Here is an 18,026-nt window from a genome sequence, read left to right on the forward strand (position 1 = left end):
ACTTTGTTGAATTCCTTATTTTGTTGTTTCGAAACTTCATAATTGATGCAAACGCCAAAATGCGTCGGGCCGCTGGAGCCACCCCTAGGTGCAAACGGACGCGGAGACAAAAACGGTCTGTCTCGCGTCCGCCGCGCGATGCAGACGGACATTTCGGACGTCCGAAATGCGTCGCGCCGTTGGAGATGCCCCTACGATTACTTGTTCCTGGACATTTGGAATGATGGAACAACTAGAAGTCCTTGCTTGTTCCATTAATTTCGCGCGAACGGTCCGGTCCCACCTCTGAAGTCAACGCAGAAGCCAACAGTTAGAACGAAACACCCCGCAACAAGCAAACGAAGCGCTACGAACGAAGCATCCTGGAAAAATAGTCCCACCTCGGAAGTATAGATGAATTCCTACCGGTTTATATACCCAACTCCCACCAATGTTAGCACCCGGAGCCAGAACGCGCGGAAACGCGGCCCGGAATGAATGAACCAGGTCTGGAAGTGAAAGGAACAGAACAACCATCACAACGCGGAAGAAACGAGTGGTAACTATTTAGGCCACGAACGAGGTCCAGTTAAGGAAGTGCTTCAGCGAAGCGGAGGATAGGGGGCGCTGGGACGCGAGGGAGGAGGACCCGGCGGGGAGGATCATGGACATAACATACCGCGGGGGCACCGGGCACGTGCTGGTCCGCTGGTGGCCCACGACCAAAAATTGGCGGTCCACGACCCAAATTGTTTAGTAGTCCTACTTCGTATTTATTTTGCTACCACTGGCTATGACATACCTGGCTATGGGCAGCCCGACATGAAGCCCGGCCCGAAAAACTCGGACATGGACCGAGAAATGTTGGCCCAACTGTCGGGCCGGACCAGGCCTGGGTAGCCCAAAAACACAGTTTAACACTACGGTCTGGCCCGCGGCCCAATGGGCTTGGTGGGTATTTGGTCGGGCCAGGCCGGGCTTGGGCCGGATTTTTAGCGTCGGGCTTTCCTTGGCCCGGCCCGGCCCGACACATGCCCAGGTCTCGAAACCACGAAAACGTCTTTCTCTCGAAATTCATTCTTCCGCTCCGTCTCCGTCTCCCACCTCCAAACCCCACCACAGATTTCAAATTCCCGCACTCCGCCGCAATCCCCCATGGACGCCGACGACATGGACGTCGACGACATCGACTCCCCCGCCTCCGCCACCGGATCCCTCTCCGCCTTCCTCTCCGAGCTCGCCACCCTCCACCGCCGCTCCTCCTCCTCATCCTCCTCCTCCGCCACATCCCCGCCCCTGTCCCTCCCCTCCCTCACCCTCCTCTCCTCCGCGGCCGTCTCCGCCTCCCTCTTCCCCCGCCTCGCCGCCGCCGGCCTCCCGGCCTCCTCCCTCCTCGCGCCGCTCACCTCCTCCTTCTCCACCCACCCCGCACCCGCCGCCGCCGCCTACCTCCGCCTCCTGCTAGCCCCCGCCTCCCCATTCCTCTCCCTCTTCTCCCCACTCCCCTTCCTCTCCTTCCTCCTCGCCCTCCGCAAGGCGCTTTCCTCCTCCGCCGCCGACGCCCCAAACCCTAACTCCAGCTCAGGCCACGGCAACCCCCGCAAGCGCAAGAACCAGCGCCAGCAGGCAACCCCGCGGTCCCCGTCCTTCCTCCCGGAGGCACTCCCCCTGCTCGCCGATGCCGCGGGGAGGCTGCCTCTGGCGGAGCACCCGGACGCGCGGAGGTCGCTCATCGACACCGCCACCGAGCTCGCCGCGTTCAACGTCCTCGCCGCCGTCCTCGGATCCAACCGCAACGCCGAGGCATTGCAGGACGTGATACGCGCGCTGCTCCCAGTGGCGCTCTCGGGTGCGAAATCGGCTGCGCGGGCCGCCGCCGTGGAGTTCCTGGTAAGGAAGGTTGTGCCTCTGGGCGGGGAGGAGGGGGTGAGGAAGCTGGTGGAGTACCTGCCCAGGTTGTTGGCGATGAAGGCGCCGGAGAAGACGGAGGCCAGGGGGCTGGCGGTCGAGGCGATAGTCGAGGTGGTGCAGGCGATGCAGCCACACGAAAGGGAGGGATTCACCGCGTTTGTGGTGACCATGGCCAAGGGTAAGGCAAAGGGGAGGCTGTTTGCGGTGGACATGGTCCTGGCGATGCTGCCGGTGCTGCTGCCGTCGGAAATGGACGAATCTAGTCTGGGAGAGGACTCCTGGGGGCTGAAGTGTGTCCGGGTGCTGGTGGAGAGATGTTCGGATACCGTCGGAGGGGTCCGGGCACGGGCACTGACGAATGCAGCCCAAGCGCTTGACATGCTGTCTGAAAGAGGCGTGGAGGTCACTCGGTTGCAGGAGGTGATGACGATCGGGAACATGGATCTCGGGGACCTGTTGAGGCGACGGTGCATCGATGATAAGGCTGCTGTGAGGAAGGCTGCGCTGGTGCTCATCACCAAGGCGATTGGTTTGATCGGCAGGCCTGTCGACGAGTCGCTACTTAGTGCGATGGGGGCTGCGTGCTCCGATCCGCTCGTCAGCATTCGCAAGGCGGCTCTTGCAGCCATCTCAGAGGTGTTCCGGAAATTCCCTGATGAGAGGGTGACGAAAGAGTGGCTTCAAGCTGTGCCATCGCTGGTGATCGATAGCGAGACCAGTATCCAAGAGGAATGCGAGAACTTGTTTCTTGAACTGGTTCTGAACAGGGTCTGCAAAGCTGCCAATTTGCACCTGGGTGACGACTCCGTCAACTTGGAGGAGGTGTTCCCGGAAGGGACACTCGATTTGCTCAAAAGCATATGCGATGGAGAGGTTGCTCCATGCATAAAAAGGATATGTGCAAGCCTCGGCAAGAAGAAAAAGCTCAGACCACTGCTTGCTACTTCACTCCAGAACATCGTGACAATATCTGAATCCTTGTGGCTGAGAAGCTCTAAGCCAATTGAGAAATGGACTGCACCAGCCGGGGCTTGGTGGCTTCTTTCTGAGATCTCCTCATTTGCACCTAAATCAGTTAACTGGAAGTTCCTCTCTCACCACTGGAAACTCCTTGATAATGTTGGCCAAGAAGACACGGGCAAAGCTTCTTCTGAAGGGGATCCAAATTCTGCGCTCTGGGCTTTGGATCGTGTTTCACTCCTGCAAACTATTTCAAATGTCTCCATGGAGCTTCCCGTGGAGCCTGCAGCAGAACTGGCACACAGCTTGCTCACGCGGATTGAGAATTTTGATATGAACCTGAGTGAGGTAAGCATTTAACGAATCAATGCAGAATTTTGAATACAATGAGCTTTCTAATATGCATCTATGCTTATGACATGAATCCCCATATGCATATTACCTTTTGACTAGCAAGAACTATGAACTGTTGACGTGCATAGCAATTTTTTTGTTTTCAGTTTGTGCTGCACGATCTCTCATTTTTTAGGAAGCAACTTTTATTTCCATTTCACCTTGTTTGTAAAGCGCTGCGAATTTGCACTTACACACTTGCCAGTTCCCCTAGAATTCACCCATCTGTTGCGGTTTGCATCATTTGGAAATTCTTTGACCAACCGTTGCTATCTATTATCTCCAGCTGAGGTACTTCCGTACTTATGCTTGGTCTTCCTCCGTATTTAGTCAGTGATGCCCACAAGGCTAGCAATAAGACTTTAACAGTTGACATGTCTCTCTCAACCAAAAGGCTAGCAATAAGACTAACACTTTCTGGGAAGGGGGAGTTTATCAGCAGTTACAGAAATTTGATTTTAGCAAGAATTTCAATAGTAAAAATTTCCCAGAGAGCAAGCAAGGAATATTAAGCGAGCATGGATTACCTGGCGCAGGCCAAATAGCAAGTATTTCTAAAGGGTGTACAGCAATAATTACGACCAAGGCACGGGGATGATGTTTTGGAAGTTTTGGATAGTGGTATAGACGTATAGTGACAAGATTTGTGAAGCAAATAAACATGTGTTAATGTTCTGTTGTTATGTAGGCATGTGTTCTGTACATTGGGAGGCTGGCCCTGCAGCGTTCTTCCCATCTATTGTTCTGTACAGATAAAACAGTACAACCTCGAAATGCATGTAGAAGGCAGAGAACACAACTATACATGCACCATTAATGAGAAAATTGGCTGACATTGTCAAAGAAATGTGCGCTGATGATGCAAAATTCAACCGATTCTTGCTCGAATTAGAGACTACTCAAGAAAAATTGGCCTCAATGACCGGAGAAAATCCTGAAAATCATGACAATCAAATGAGTTAGATTGTATGTGTTGTGACAGGGCCCAGACAACTGGAGCACCGACATCCTGTAGTGCAATGACACATGGAGGCGATGTCTGACATGTGTGAGCAAGGATAGCTTGCAGACCCTGGTTACAGTCAACTGCTTTAGACTAGAAGCATCAAGATATCAATACAAGTTCTTATATAAAAATACATAAATAGCACTGCAAGCTTGAATTTGGCATTTTCTATCTTGTTCTCTGTCTAGAGCAATTGGTCCACTCCTTTGCTCAGTTAGTGCTTGGAACGTTTTGGACTGCGTGAAATCCAAAATAATGGTCTATACAATGCAGTTAATCTTCAAAATGAGCCACTAGTGGTGTATCGAGCACACCAGAAGAGTACTTGTCTTACTTATCTAGCTGATCACTAGTTAAAAGAATACTTAATTAGTACTGCAGCTCTTAATTGAGCAAGACACATTTTTAGGGGAATTAAGCAAGAAGTTGTGGGTAAAAACTACAAGGCGGTGACGCGGAACGCGGCTATGTAAACTCCTTGAGCCAACCACCTTGAGGGCCCAAGGCAAGCCAAGTGCAAACACAATTAAGCAGGAGCTTCGCCATGGAATCTCATGCTCAGTTTTATCAGGGACTACTGTGCCAGTTTGCAATTAACTTCTAAAAGCACCAAAATCTCAGTTAAATCCACTGAAATCCAAGCATATATCTACTATATACCGTTACACTGTACACTAGCTCTATTGCTCACTCTATTGGGACTAGGAGTGTACTGATAGTTCTTGTAAACTACTGCATTTGTTAAAGCTTTGAATATAGGTAAACATGTTATGGTTATTTAATAGGCAGAACGAGTGTTGACCCATGCAGTCATGGATGGGTATTATACACCTAAGTATAATACTGCTATGTTGATTCGCTGAAAGGGATATCCTTCCAGCTTACCTGCAGCATTTACCGCAGTCACAAAATGGCCCTGTAAAACCCACTTGTTGCGGGTATGGACTTGAATGACAAGATTATCCAGTATCAATGTGTTGCTTTGATTAGTTATTCCTGAAGTTCTGCAAAAATGCTCCTCATGCATTCGTGTTATTTTTTCATGACAGATTTCTGGGTTGTTGAGTAAATGCATATCATTGTTCTGTACCAACACCACTCTTAATAGAAGTAAGACTTTTCCATATCTTGACGGTAATGTCTTATTTACTTGCACATACAGGTCGATGCCCATGTAAAATCACTGAAGACTTTATGTAAACGGAAAGCGAAGACGGCTAAGGAAGGTGAAGAACTAATAATGAAGTGGGTCCAGCAACTTATCAATAAAGCAGTTGCTAGTCTAGACAGCTACATAAAAGGAGCATCACAAGATTCCAGGGGTTGTAGCTTCTTTACACCTCCGACTGGCAAACATAAGGGAAGAAAAGGTGCATCCACATCAAAAGCGATGTCAGAAGCTGTTATTTCTGTCTTCACCGTTGGATCACTGATCCTAGCTTGCCCTGATGCTAGTGTGCAAGGCATCATCCCTTCGCTGCACACAATTATAACCTCTGGAAACTCTGAGCCAAGGCCAAAAAACCTTGCTGGTGGAGATGTTTCTTTCAAAGAGCTAGCTCCATCTTTGTATATACAGTCATGGGACACAATGGCAAAACTATGCCTTGTAGATGACAAACTAGCAAAACGTTATATTCCACTTTTTGTTCAGGTGCGTAGCCTCCAATCACTCTAACTCCCATGATTTCTCTTAATAGATAAACACTCAATGTTGCTTGTATAAATTAGGAGCTTGAGCGGAGTGATTTGGCTACCCTTCGGAATAATATCATGATTGCCATGGCTGACTTCTATGTCCGCTATACCGCACTAGTCGACTGGTGAGCATACTCTCAACGATCATATAAACCACTGATACTCGTAGCATTACTTTCCAGGATTCTTTTACAGCATTTCTTTCCAGCAAATCTGCATGTTCCCATTTATTAGGAGGTTGCTTCTACAGTCACATCCTCTGTACATCAGATATTATTAGTGTCCACACTGAGTATTTCACATATATCTATATTTACATGACAAAGTATGATACAATTATTTATTTTCCCTTTTTCTTGGGCTTGGCCATTTTCCAAGTTAAATAATTACAGAGATTGATCCAATATGAGCTCAGTTAACTCCATATTCCATGTCTACTAAATTGGAAAGACCACATCTTTAAAACTCGGCAAGATACCTGAGATTTAGTTTGGTGGTATTGGAGCAGGAGCTTCAACTATTGCTGGCAATTGATATCAAATAATAAGAATATCTTCTCGCATATACCAATATCAGTTCTGTACTTTCTACTTTTCCTCGTATATTTTCGTGTACACGGTTTTTTCTTCAAATAGTTAATTGTTACATTTGCACTTGCGAGTTTCACTGACCTCTTATTTTTCAGTTATATGTCAAAAATAACAAAATCACTGCGTGATCCCTGTGAAGTCGTACGGAGACAAACATTTGTCCTACTCGCGAAGTTGCTGCAGGTGCTTATCATTCTTTCAGTGTTACATCTGAATGTTCATGCGCTGATTTATTGAAGCTATTCCTTTTATCCAGAGGGATTACGTAAAATGGAGAGGAGTAGTTTTCCTTCGGTTTCTGCCATCTTTAGTTGACGAATCAGAGAAGATAAGGCATTTGGCTGACTACCTCTTTGGGAGCATCTTAAAAGGTTTTACTCTTGGTATTCTTTACCCCCTTTTTATTGAACTGGGGTTATGTATGAATCAGGAAACAGAAAAATCCATACAATCACGCATCACCAATTCTGACGCACAGGTTGGGACTTGGCCCATCAACACCTGACTGCACAACTCTCTGCTAGCATAATTAGCTATCTCATGAGCATTGAGCTACAAGGCTACTTTCTATTATATGTCTTCCAGCCAGACTTGAGAGCCCACCGATTGATATCGATGGAAATCCTGAGCAATCATGCTGGAGGGCTATCCGCACCTGGGGCTTTGAGTGGGTCTATTTTTTTGTTGAGGAACTGAGAACTTTATATATCTCAAACACACGGAGTCTGAATCACTTTTTACAAGTTCTCTTAGTGGGGATGGAAGATCCTCTTTCATCACCCTGTTGCCAAAATGATTGGCGTGCTTGCCTAGGAAATCAGCTACCCTATTGATATCTTGCTTGGAGAATCGAATGACACTCTCCTGGAGCTTTGTTATCGCCAGTTTGTTTTCCTGGTAGATAGACCAAAGCCTTGATCTGTCATATGAAAAATCCTTGCATTACTTATTTGTTCATCCCAAAAAATCTTGCATAGATTTTCATTCATCATCTGGTTGACCTGGGGTTCAACGTGATCAAGAACTATCTGTGGAATTACACTCTGATCTGCTGTGTACAGTTATTGGAAAGAGGCTGTAGTCATATGCTCCATATCAGCTAGCTTGTCATCCATTTTAAGATTGATGATCTTAATTTTCTTCTCCTAGTGGTTTTTCTGTTTAAATTTTGCGTATTTCTGTGCCCATTTTTTAAGCGACTGCCTAACATGAACTTAAATGCTGTTGCAGCTAAAGCGCCACTTCTTGCATATAACAGTTTCATAGAAGCTATCTACGTCCTAAACGATTATACAGGTCATGGTGGTGGATTTAGTGAGTCCCAAGGCTCTCAAAGTTCTCAAGGTTCTCAAGGTTCTGTCCGAGGATCAACCCTTTTTGCTATAGGGTAAGCATATGCATGATGTTCACTTTGCAGAAACCACGTTCACCTTTATCGGACATTTATTATGAGCATTTTTGTTGCAGAGGAACTGATGAAAGATCAAGGTCAAAAAGAATGCACATATATGTGTCCCTGTTGAAACAGATGGCCCCAGAGCACCTTCTAGCTACATCAGCCAAGTTATGTGCCGAGATCTTAGCGGGTGTTTGTGATGGCTTGCTTAGCGTTGATGATGCAGCTGGAAGGGCTGTGCTTCAGGTACACAAATTACATGGGCATTGGATAGGAGTAACTATATAATGTCTTGTATTGTGTCAAAAAAATAAAATGTCCTGTATTTAGTTGTGATGACATGGTCTTCTTTCCTACAGGATGCTCTGCAAATACTGGCTTGCAAGGAGATGCGCATCCATCCGAGCATCTGCACAGACAACTCCGAGATGGACGACGAAGGCGGAGACAGCGGGACAGCAAGCGCCCTGAACGCGGCCAAAGGAAGGGCGGTGACCCAGGTGGCGAAGAAGAACCTGATCCAGATCGCGATCCCGATATTCATCGAGCTGAAGCGGCTGCTGGAGAGCAAGAACAGCCCTCTCACGGGGTGCCTGATGGAGTGCCTTCGGGCGCTGCTCAAGGACTACAAGAATGAGATTGATGAGATCCTGGTGGCGGATAAGCAGCTCCAGAGGGAGCTCCTCTACGACATGCACAAGTTCGAGGCCGGGAAGGGGAAGTCGTCCAAGGAAGCAGCAGAGGCTGGTCCCAGCGGGAGCTCCCCGGGTCCAGGGCAGGGCGATGTGGCCGCGAAGGCCACAGTGCGGTCGGTCCTCAAGGAGATGAACCGAAACGTGCCGACGCCACCGCTGCACACAATGAGCGTGCCCAAGGTGAAGTCGGTGCTGGGGCCTGGAGGGCTGAGTGCCTCGCGCCGTCCGGCTGCTGTTCTGGAGTCAGTGAGGCGGCTCGAGCCGTTTGAGTCAGACGATGAGAACTAACACATGCTCACCTGATGGTAGTTAACTTGGGTTGGTAGTTCATTCATGATGCTGGTGGACTGATTTTACTAGGCTGCTCATCTTCTCAATGAGTTTCTTTGTTCTTGACCGATCTTGTAGATGTGTTCAATTTAGTATTTGAATTGTATCGAGAAAGCTTAAATGATGGCAACGCTATTTCTGCCTTCTTGCAAGCTAATGCTAGAGAGAAAACTGAAATAAATGTGTGTATTCTTCTCAAACTAATTGCATGAGTCAATGTAGCTCCAGAATTCGCAAAAATAATTCCTCAGTTGAGAAAGCAGCCCTGATTTTTTGTCCTCAAGCTTGACTTCCAGAAATCATTGGATACAGTTCATACCATGAAAACCAGGGTTCCTGGATAAAAGGCTCAGCTCACTTGCTGTTGGCATCACAAACACAGATGCTGATAAACGGGAGTGCTGGAGAAAGGGGCCAGACAAGGCAAGGCAAGGCGCTATCGCCCGATGTTGTGCAGCAGATGATCCGCAAGGCTTGTTGAGGCCGTGGAGAAGCTTCGCCTGGCTTTTTTCTTGAAAAACAACAATGACGTGCATAGCCCAGGGCCCCAGGAGACACACCCTTGTGGAGATCGCTGATTAAAATGGTCCAGTTCCACGCGAGCTACTCATGGATTCAGACTTTCAGCTAGATTCTGAACCTGGAAGATGACGACACAATCTTTAATCAAAGGCAGACGCACATCATAGTTGCCGATGCCTTTTTCATCAGTCCTCCCATTCAATTCTTTTTTTTTCATTTTATAAGGTAGAGGATCTTCTACCTTCTTTCCTTTAAAAAAACTTGGAAAATGCTGCTCCAGCCTTTTAAAAAAATTGCACATGACAACAAGAATACAAGAATGTGGTATGCCTTCCAGATTTCGCCTTGATAAATCTGTTTCTCTGATGTCTTAACTGAATGCGTTCACATCACAACGGGGTTTGAGTTCACCAGAAAATCTGGAAAGTGTAAGATCGCAACCACTACAACGAATACAAGAATGAAGTTACATACAACTGGCTCTGTACAGATCAAAATTTTGCTGTACCACAGAAAACTACATACAACTTGAGGTGTATAATCGCAATGGATGCAAGAATGAGAAGTTACATACAGCTGGCACTCAACTGTTTTGCTGGACCACAGTAAACTACATACATCATCTGTTTTGCAGAACAACATCCCTATATCATTTTTCTTTACCTTCTGAAAAGGTCTATAGCTAAATGATGTCAACCTCGACTCAAATCATCAACCAAGATGACTAGGTGGGAAAAGTGTAGTTACGGGGGGCGTCGGAGGGAGCACAAAAACACGACTCATTTTCAGCATGCCAACTTGCAATGCCAAAGCTCCAGAGCAGTATAGCAACTGTACAGAGGGTGTGGTTCTACCTACACGAAGTAGCTCAGATTTTTCTTCTTCTTCTTCTTCCTTGACCCGCCATCGCCATACAGCTCGTTCCACCGAATAAGTGCACTCATTGTTTTTGAGTCAGATGATAAGCTAGCGCATCCCTACAACGAATTGTGCCACTGGTTATCATATGCTCAATAAGCAGTAGATTTGAGGTAAGTGTTGCGTGGTTCCTCACCTGACCACGGGCAAGTATCAAATCATCCATGCTAAGAGGGCGGATGTCCTCGCTACCTCGCGATGGAGGCTCAGGCCTACCTTCAACTCTCGCTAGATGCTTCTCCTGCACAAGAGAGCAAGAATTCAGAAACACCGGTGTATGCGCTGCAGGGGAAGAAACGGAGGAGCTCATGTGCACACCTCTTCTTCTCTGTGAATGATTTCGCGAATGGGCCGTTGTGCTGCAGCTAGACAGAGACTCTGGGGAGAAGGAAGTCGATAAGAAGTTGGTGATACCTTCTCACTCTGCTGAAGAGCATAAAAAAAGGCACATCAACATACCTTTAAGTCACTTCCTGAAAATCCACCAGTCATATTGGCGAGTGACTGAAGATCGACGTCTGTTGCCAACTCTTCTTTGGACAGTATCAGTTTCAAAATCTTCTCTCTGCTTGATGCATCAGGAAGGTTCACCATGAATCTGCCAAGAAGAACCAGCACCTAAGCGTTAACGAACAATCCTAAATTTGACAAAGTTTAAGAAAATATAGAGGAACTACCTGCGAGGGAACCTTCGAATGACTGCCTCATCAAGGTCAAAAGGCCTATTTGTGGCCGCAAGAACCAATACACGTTCTTTATCTTTAGTACGCAATCCATCCCAATGTACCATAAATTCATTTTTCATCTTGCGCATGGCTTCATGCTCTCCTGGATTTGCTCTCCTTCCAAGCATACTGTCAACCTGCATAAGAAATACAAAAATGTGAGCATAAAACATAAAGGGGGAAAGCGAGTGAATACTGATTATAGACTTAATTTCCCGCATGCACACCTCATCAAGGAATACTATAGACGGAGATGCTTTACTTGCCAAAGAGAAAACGGCCTTCACATATTTCTCTCCATCCCCATGCCACTGAAAAAAGATGAAAAAAAAGACCAGCTTTAAGAGGATATCACACAGAAGAGCACTGCAACCAATTGATATTTTGATTGAACATACCTTTGACGTGATGCTTGACATTGCTATGTTGATAAATTTTGCACCTGATTCGGTAGCTACTGCTTTTGCAAGCATTGTTTTGCCAGTGCCGGGAGGTCCAAAGAACAATATTCCCTTCACTGGCTGCCAACATGAAAGTGGTACTTCAATGCAGTGAGTTATCAACCTTCACAACATTTTTTTTTCATGTAAAAATATACTTATTTATCTCCTCATAACCCAGTATCCAGCTGTTCAGATAATTTTAAAAAATCTCAATACAAAGGATCATAATGTCTTCATTAGAGCACCATCCTAACTCCTAGTTACTACGGCCAAACTAACCACAACCATTGATCATGTTGTGAGGCAACCAAATTTATAGAATTCGTAATTCGTACATTCAAAGATAATATGTATCTGGTACTCTGTTTTGGTGAACCATATTGGTTACACTTTGATGTTGAAAAAATGGAACATTCTAGGTTTTGTTACAACATCCTCAAAACTGAAGAGAGAAAATGCACACATGATCAAAAAAGAACTGGATAGTTCATAATAGATGTTTCTTATGTTCAGGTGTGTCACATCACTCTTACCAGCATGGATATCTATCATGCTTGAACTTATGTTTGATAAATCCCAACACTATGCTTAAATGCAATATATCCCCTTTTCAAAAAAATCAAGACCAAATAGCTGAATGTACATGAGTACCTTTAATAGCTGCCCTTTGCTGAATAATTCAGGTCTTTTTAGAGGGACAATAATCAATTCCTCTAATGTATTTTTTACATTCTCCAGCGCTCCAATATCGTCAAAGGTTACTCCAATATTATTAGGCTCAATAATATCTGACAGGAGATTTCTCTCAAACTGATTCTCTACCAAATCCTGAAAAAAAGGGACTTGGATGAATTTACGCATCAGGGACTTTTGAATAAATAGACAGAGAGGCGAGGGAAACCTTCAGTGCTTTCTTTGAGCTACGACTGTTCAGGTTGTTTAGACGGCTAAGCCCATACCTGAGACTGCAACCATAAAGTTAACTAAGCATTCCACAGAAACACCTAACAAGTTTATTTTGATGTCTGATAGTTGCATCATAAATTTACCTTTCTGCTGATAGTACAAGTTTGGCATCCTTGAGGATGTCGGGTTTATTCTGCTGAAGGCAATAAGATAAACCACTACCAACAGCCTTATCCACCTCTGAAATAAATCGGAAAATAACAAGTTTTCAGTATTTATATTTATTATTGAAAATATATGAACAATTGATCCATGTCTGAGCAAGGAACAACTTACCCTGATGAGTCAGCAATCGATCCTTGATGGGTAATTCTTCAATACTGTCGCACCCCAATCCACGGTCGGTAAGAAACTACATTATAAACCAATGTAATAATCATTTATACCGAAGATGTCACTCACAAAGTTCATAGTTTTCTGATCAAGGATGGAAAAGAATGGTGGGGGGCATTTGTAACTGAAGGTACCAAGTACCACCATGCTAGCAAATGTTGTTCCACATCTATCTGTGGTTTCTAAGGGGATATTTTAGTAGTACATTGATTACAAGTAGAGACCCACAAAGTCATTTTAAAGGACTGCTTTTGTATAATGAGCACTATACATATAACTACATAAGTTTACATTTTAATCAGATAGCAAATTAGAGACGGAACATCCAATTAAGTTTCTCGAGCAAACAGTCCTACATATATAATTGTAACCGTGTAGGGTCCCACTATAAATTCACAGTCAACTTCTTTAGAGACTCCTTTTTGCAGCTTACCTTATGAAGATTAAGAGTGTTGGCTTTCGCTCTAAGGTTTCCAGCATCATGTCTTAGTAGTTTCTTCAACTCTGATAGGTGTGCTTCGTCCTAACAAAAAAACATGAACCTCTAGGTTAGATACAATACTATATGGAAGCTAATGGTTAACAGAAGTGATATGGGTACCTTTGGAAGTTCAATGGAAATTTTATTAGGGAAAATATTATTTAGATGCTTCATTGGGTATGCAGCATCTTGCAATATACTTCCCAAGGAGCCCTGCATATTTTCAGTTATTTGTTAGAGTAGTTCTAAAACATTCTACATCATGCATCTTCATGAACAATATGCAAAGGATTAATAGTTCATCGAGTTCATGTCAGCTAAGGCCTGCCTGGTAATATTAAAGTCCGGAAGAGATAATCTTGTTGGATATGACTAAAAATAAAGCTGAGTCAGCAATTTCGGTGAAACATGAAAGAAACAGACCAGTGCACTCTGTTGACATACATTCAACATAACAGTATAAAGCTCACAAAAGGAGAGGGGCAAGGGAATATTTCCTGCATGCCAACTAGTGAGTTCAGGCATTCAGCAATCCTCTAATGCCAGGAGTTGTTTTAGGTTTAGTCTAATGTGCCAAAACATTACTCAAACCACCTACTTTGTGTTTGTCCTTCAGAGTTTAGCAAATCTGAGTGATCTGGACTAGCCTACGCTTTACCCCTGTTTCCATCATTTCGAAAATATAGGGGTTTCAACCATCATTAAAATTTAACCCAATTCCATGGCATCTTAAAAGTTGTGTTAAATTTTAATTTAGTTCCTAAAGGTAATTGAGTAGTATACCTTATCATTCGGGTTATCTTTCTCAGTGTGAGATCCAATTATCAGGACACCAGGTGGAAGTTCTTTCCCTAGTGACGCATGTGATTCTGTCCTTCCGGTCAGGGTTTTCTCTACATCCTTAAGTAACACAATCAAAGTGCTACTTATGATTTCTTCTTTAATGACCTGAAAGGCAGTGAAAATGATATTGTGGCAGGCTGTAGAAGAATAAATTTCAGATAAATATGATCACCAAAAACAGTCAGTACCTCAATTAACTCATCCACACCGAGGGCCTCAACTTCTGGGCGAAGTTCATTAACTGTAGAAATGCCGAATAACGAACCACAAATAGGATCAGAAGAGCATCAGTAGGTAACCAAAATGCTCATTGCACAGCAAGTTCAGACTAACCAGGCAGCAGAAGAGAGTCGACAATGAGAAGTCTAGCACCAAAATTCTTTGCAAGGGCCTTTATTAATGTTTCCTGATAAATTTCAGACCCTAGAAGCATTACGAAATTACCAATCAGAGAGTAATCAGCACAACCCCTGGGCCATAGTTAATCTAAAAAACAAAAAAGAATGCTGAAAAATACCAGATGGACCAGATAATAGAATTCGCTGGTTTAAAGATACAATTCCTGATAAGCTTTTGACGAGCTTATTTTCCATGGGTATGAGCTTCTTTTCCATGTGTGGGAATGCAACTGATAAGAGCACACTCTTTGTATTCGGACTGCATAAAACGAGGACAGATGATTAGATAAATAATCAGAAAAAGGTAATCCAGACAAATACAGTAAGCAAGTTTACCTAAACATAAGCTGACAAGATTGACCGCTAAAAGCATAAAAGGTGATCCAAACATTAACGTAAGCAAGTTTTCTTAAACATAAGCTGACAAACTTGACCACTATCAGCTGACCAATAAATGTTTAAGTCTCATAAATAATGGATAACTGTTGAAACAAATCAGCTAAGCATATCACCTAAGATAGTACGGGAAGTTGTCAAGAGTAAATTGAATAGCATCTGGACCAAGAATTCGTTGTTTCAATCCATCCTTAAAAATTTGGGAACTGCTTGTAGGTAAAGTGGCTGATGCAGTATTGATAGGCTGGAAAATCTACCAGCAGGTTAAGGTTCACTCATAAGATTTGAGAGAAAAGGTCAAACTAAGAAATCTGACAGCTTCTATCAATATGGGAGTACCTACTACTAGTGAAATCCATGGAGATAGGACAGATGACAGAAAAGAGCAAAGTAACAGATTATGATTAAAAAGGATACAAAGGCATGCTTGCAAATGACAAGTTCATCCCCTCCCATAAGAGGACAGCCCACGCCTCGTTTGCTAAATTTTATACCATTCAGTTCAACCAGACCCTTTTTGCCTGTGACTTCTAAATGACATCCACTTGGCTCCTGGAAGAATAAACAGCACAATGTTTATGCAAGAAACCAATAAATGTAACAACAAGCCTGCACTCTACTATTGCAGAACCATAGCAAGGATACCAGTACCTCAAGGCGCCACAACTTGCATAGAATACGGCTAGCATTATGGTCTTTCAAATGAATGTGACAATCTTCACTTCTGCCGACACGAAATTCAGCATCAAAGATGTGGACATGAGAAATCTGCAATCGGTGATTGTTGGTATCAGTAAGTGATTAAACTGATTCACGCATAGGTGACAGCACAGAAGGAATGTGTTAGAGTCAGCAGACGGTGGTCATACAATGTTGCACAGGAAGATAAAGAACAAATAAATACCAGGAAACCTGAACTGCAATCAGCAAGGCCAGGGAATCTTGTACAGTAACTTGGTCTAAAATAAGGGAATATTGAAACCATCTGATGCTAGACAGAGTTTTTTTTTTTGCGGGGTAATGCTAGACAGAGTTGAAACCTTAGTGTACAGGGCTTCCAAGCGCTACATTGTTTTTCTTAATTAATTCCCCAAAACATCAACGTTTGATGTTCTTGACGCAAGCAAGCAAGCTCCAAGAACCAGCAAGAAAACGCAGACGTTTTGAAGTCGGTCGGTCCACCAACGAAACTGAAGATCTCGAACCATAAAAAAAACAGATGCAAGCGAGCTCTAAGAAGAAGGCATTCGCCTCAAACGAGCAACAGATGGAATCCTGACGAACTGTTCGCGATTAGAGAATGGGACCGCACATACATGGTTCAGCTTAAACCTCAAGTGTACAGGCGCTACATTTGTTTTCTGTATCCCCCAAAACCATCAAAACCTGGCGCAGGCGCGTGTTGATTCGAGCAAGTTCCAACCGCTGTCAAGAAACCACGCAAACATCACATTCGAGTTCCCCAAATGAACATTGGAGGCGACGAAACCATCGGAAACCGATGCAAACGAGCTCTAAAACGTAGATACGGAGACCAAACCAACCCGCCAAGAACCATCAAGAAGCAGAGCATTCGCCCCCAATGAGCAAAGCATGGAACCCTGGCCAGAATCGTGACGAGAATGGAGAACCGAGAACTCAGCAACCCCGACTCGCACACGCACCTGCTGGCTCTGCGATATCAGCTTCGCCCACGGCGCCTTCTCCTTCGCCGCCGCCGCGGCGGCCACGGGCGCGTCCTCCTTGCGCTTCTCCGACTCCGCATCCCCCTCCGCGCTCACCTCCGCCTGCGAGGCCAGGTTGGGTCAACCCGAGACGTCCAAATCGACACGGAACGCTCGCGCGGCGGCGCGGGAGGCGGGCAGGCCGAGCCGAGCTCACCTTGGAGCGCTTGACGGGAGAACCGAAGGGCAGAGGCGGCGACGACGAACGGCGCTTCCCGCCGCCACTGCCCCCAACACCGCCGTCGCCGTCACCGTCAGCGGAACTCCGGGGAGAGTCCACCATGGCGGTCGCCGGAGACGAGGGTTCTGCTTCTCTTTTCGGAAACCTTTTTTGTGCCGGTGGATTTCGGTTATTGTTTTCACGCGAGAAAAGAAACGGTGGATGCAGGGAAGGGGACTTTATATAGGAGAGAGAGCGTGAGATGATTTTCCGATTAGAGTTGGTTTGCTTACTACTTCCTCTAGTTAACAAATAGTTTAAAACAAACTTTAAATACGGACTTTATATAGGAGAGAGAGCGTGAGATGATTTTCCGATTAGAGTTGATTTGCCGGAATAGCTTATGTACGTGTATCTCACGCGTCGATTAAATACGGACAGAGGTAGTTGTTTAAAACAAACTTTAAGTATTAATTTGAATAATAAAATATAAATTATATATCTACAAAATCTATACCTTAGATTCATATCCAAAAGAGGTTTCTTGTGATATAATTTTTATGACATATGTGTTATGTTCCATATTTTATGGACCAAAATAATAATTAAAGCATTTTCTTAAACCATCGTGTGCACATGTTAATTCGAAGGGAGTAGTATTCTCGGTTATCAAAAAGTGGATGGGGGAGGAAGAGCTGACCATGCCGACCGCTCGGAGTAGGACAATGGCCCAGCTCAAACGCGCATCATGGATGTCCGTTTTGCTCCGAGTGAATAGAAAGGACATCAAAAACCCAGCCCAATGGCCAATGCAAACAGATCAAGGCGTCTTCGACAAACCATTTTGAACCTAAATTTAGGCTGAAAATGGGTTGGTGCGGAGAATCGCCGCGTTCATGCATGTCCCTCTCTTGTACACCTGGCCTCGTCCGCAAGTGATGTCTACTTCCCCCTCCTTTTCCTGTAGACAGTGTTGGGTCTCCAAGAGCAGAGGTTTGTAGAACAGCAGCAAGTTTTCCCTTAAGTGGATCACCCAAGGTTTATCGAACTCAGGGAGGAAGAGGTCAAAGATATCCCTCTCATGCAACCCTGCAACCACAAAGCAAGAAGTCTCTTGTGTCCCCAACACACCTAATAGGTGCACTAGTTCGGCGAAGAG

General features: G+C 44.9%; 2 protein-coding genes across 2 annotated transcripts; one reads left to right on the forward strand and one right to left on the reverse strand.

Moving 5' to 3' along the window:
• Positions 1 to 1,049: 1,049 nt before the first annotated feature.
• LOC127299336 (condensin-2 complex subunit CAP-D3) lies at positions 1,050 to 9,158 on the forward strand. The gene is made up of 8 exons (XM_051329287.2): positions 1,050 to 3,198; positions 5,412 to 5,903; positions 5,981 to 6,072; positions 6,633 to 6,720; positions 6,794 to 6,908; positions 7,768 to 7,924; positions 8,005 to 8,179; positions 8,293 to 9,158. The coding sequence occupies exons 1-8, from the start codon at positions 1,135 to 1,137 to the stop codon at positions 8,914 to 8,916; spliced, it is 3,807 nt and encodes a 1,268-aa protein (XP_051185247.1). The 5' UTR covers positions 1,050 to 1,134; the 3' UTR covers positions 8,917 to 9,158.
• Positions 9,159 to 10,069: 911 nt separating this feature from the next.
• Positions 10,070 to 17,074, reverse strand: LOC127299337 (uncharacterized). Its single transcript, XM_071819901.1, has 23 exons — positions 16,865 to 17,074; positions 16,648 to 16,770; positions 15,635 to 15,751; positions 15,401 to 15,535; positions 15,100 to 15,236; positions 14,924 to 14,950; positions 14,707 to 14,846; positions 14,523 to 14,612; positions 14,378 to 14,430; positions 14,130 to 14,294; positions 13,467 to 13,559; positions 13,299 to 13,388; positions 12,809 to 12,884; positions 12,616 to 12,712; positions 12,468 to 12,531; positions 12,218 to 12,394; positions 11,522 to 11,644; positions 11,351 to 11,434; positions 11,076 to 11,260; positions 10,858 to 10,996; positions 10,717 to 10,776; positions 10,535 to 10,639; positions 10,070 to 10,457 (listed from the first exon to the last, which is right to left on the reverse strand). Exons 1-23 carry the CDS (start codon positions 16,988 to 16,990, stop codon positions 10,335 to 10,337), a joined length of 2,529 nt encoding a protein of 842 aa, XP_071676002.1. The 5' UTR covers positions 16,991 to 17,074; the 3' UTR covers positions 10,070 to 10,334.
• Between the last annotated feature and the right edge of the window lie 952 nt (positions 17,075 to 18,026).

This window comes from Lolium perenne, chromosome 5 (genome assembly GCF_019359855.2).
Source record: "Lolium perenne isolate Kyuss_39 chromosome 5, Kyuss_2.0, whole genome shotgun sequence".
In the NCBI taxonomy this organism is placed as follows: Eukaryota; Viridiplantae; Streptophyta; class Magnoliopsida; order Poales; family Poaceae; genus Lolium; species Lolium perenne.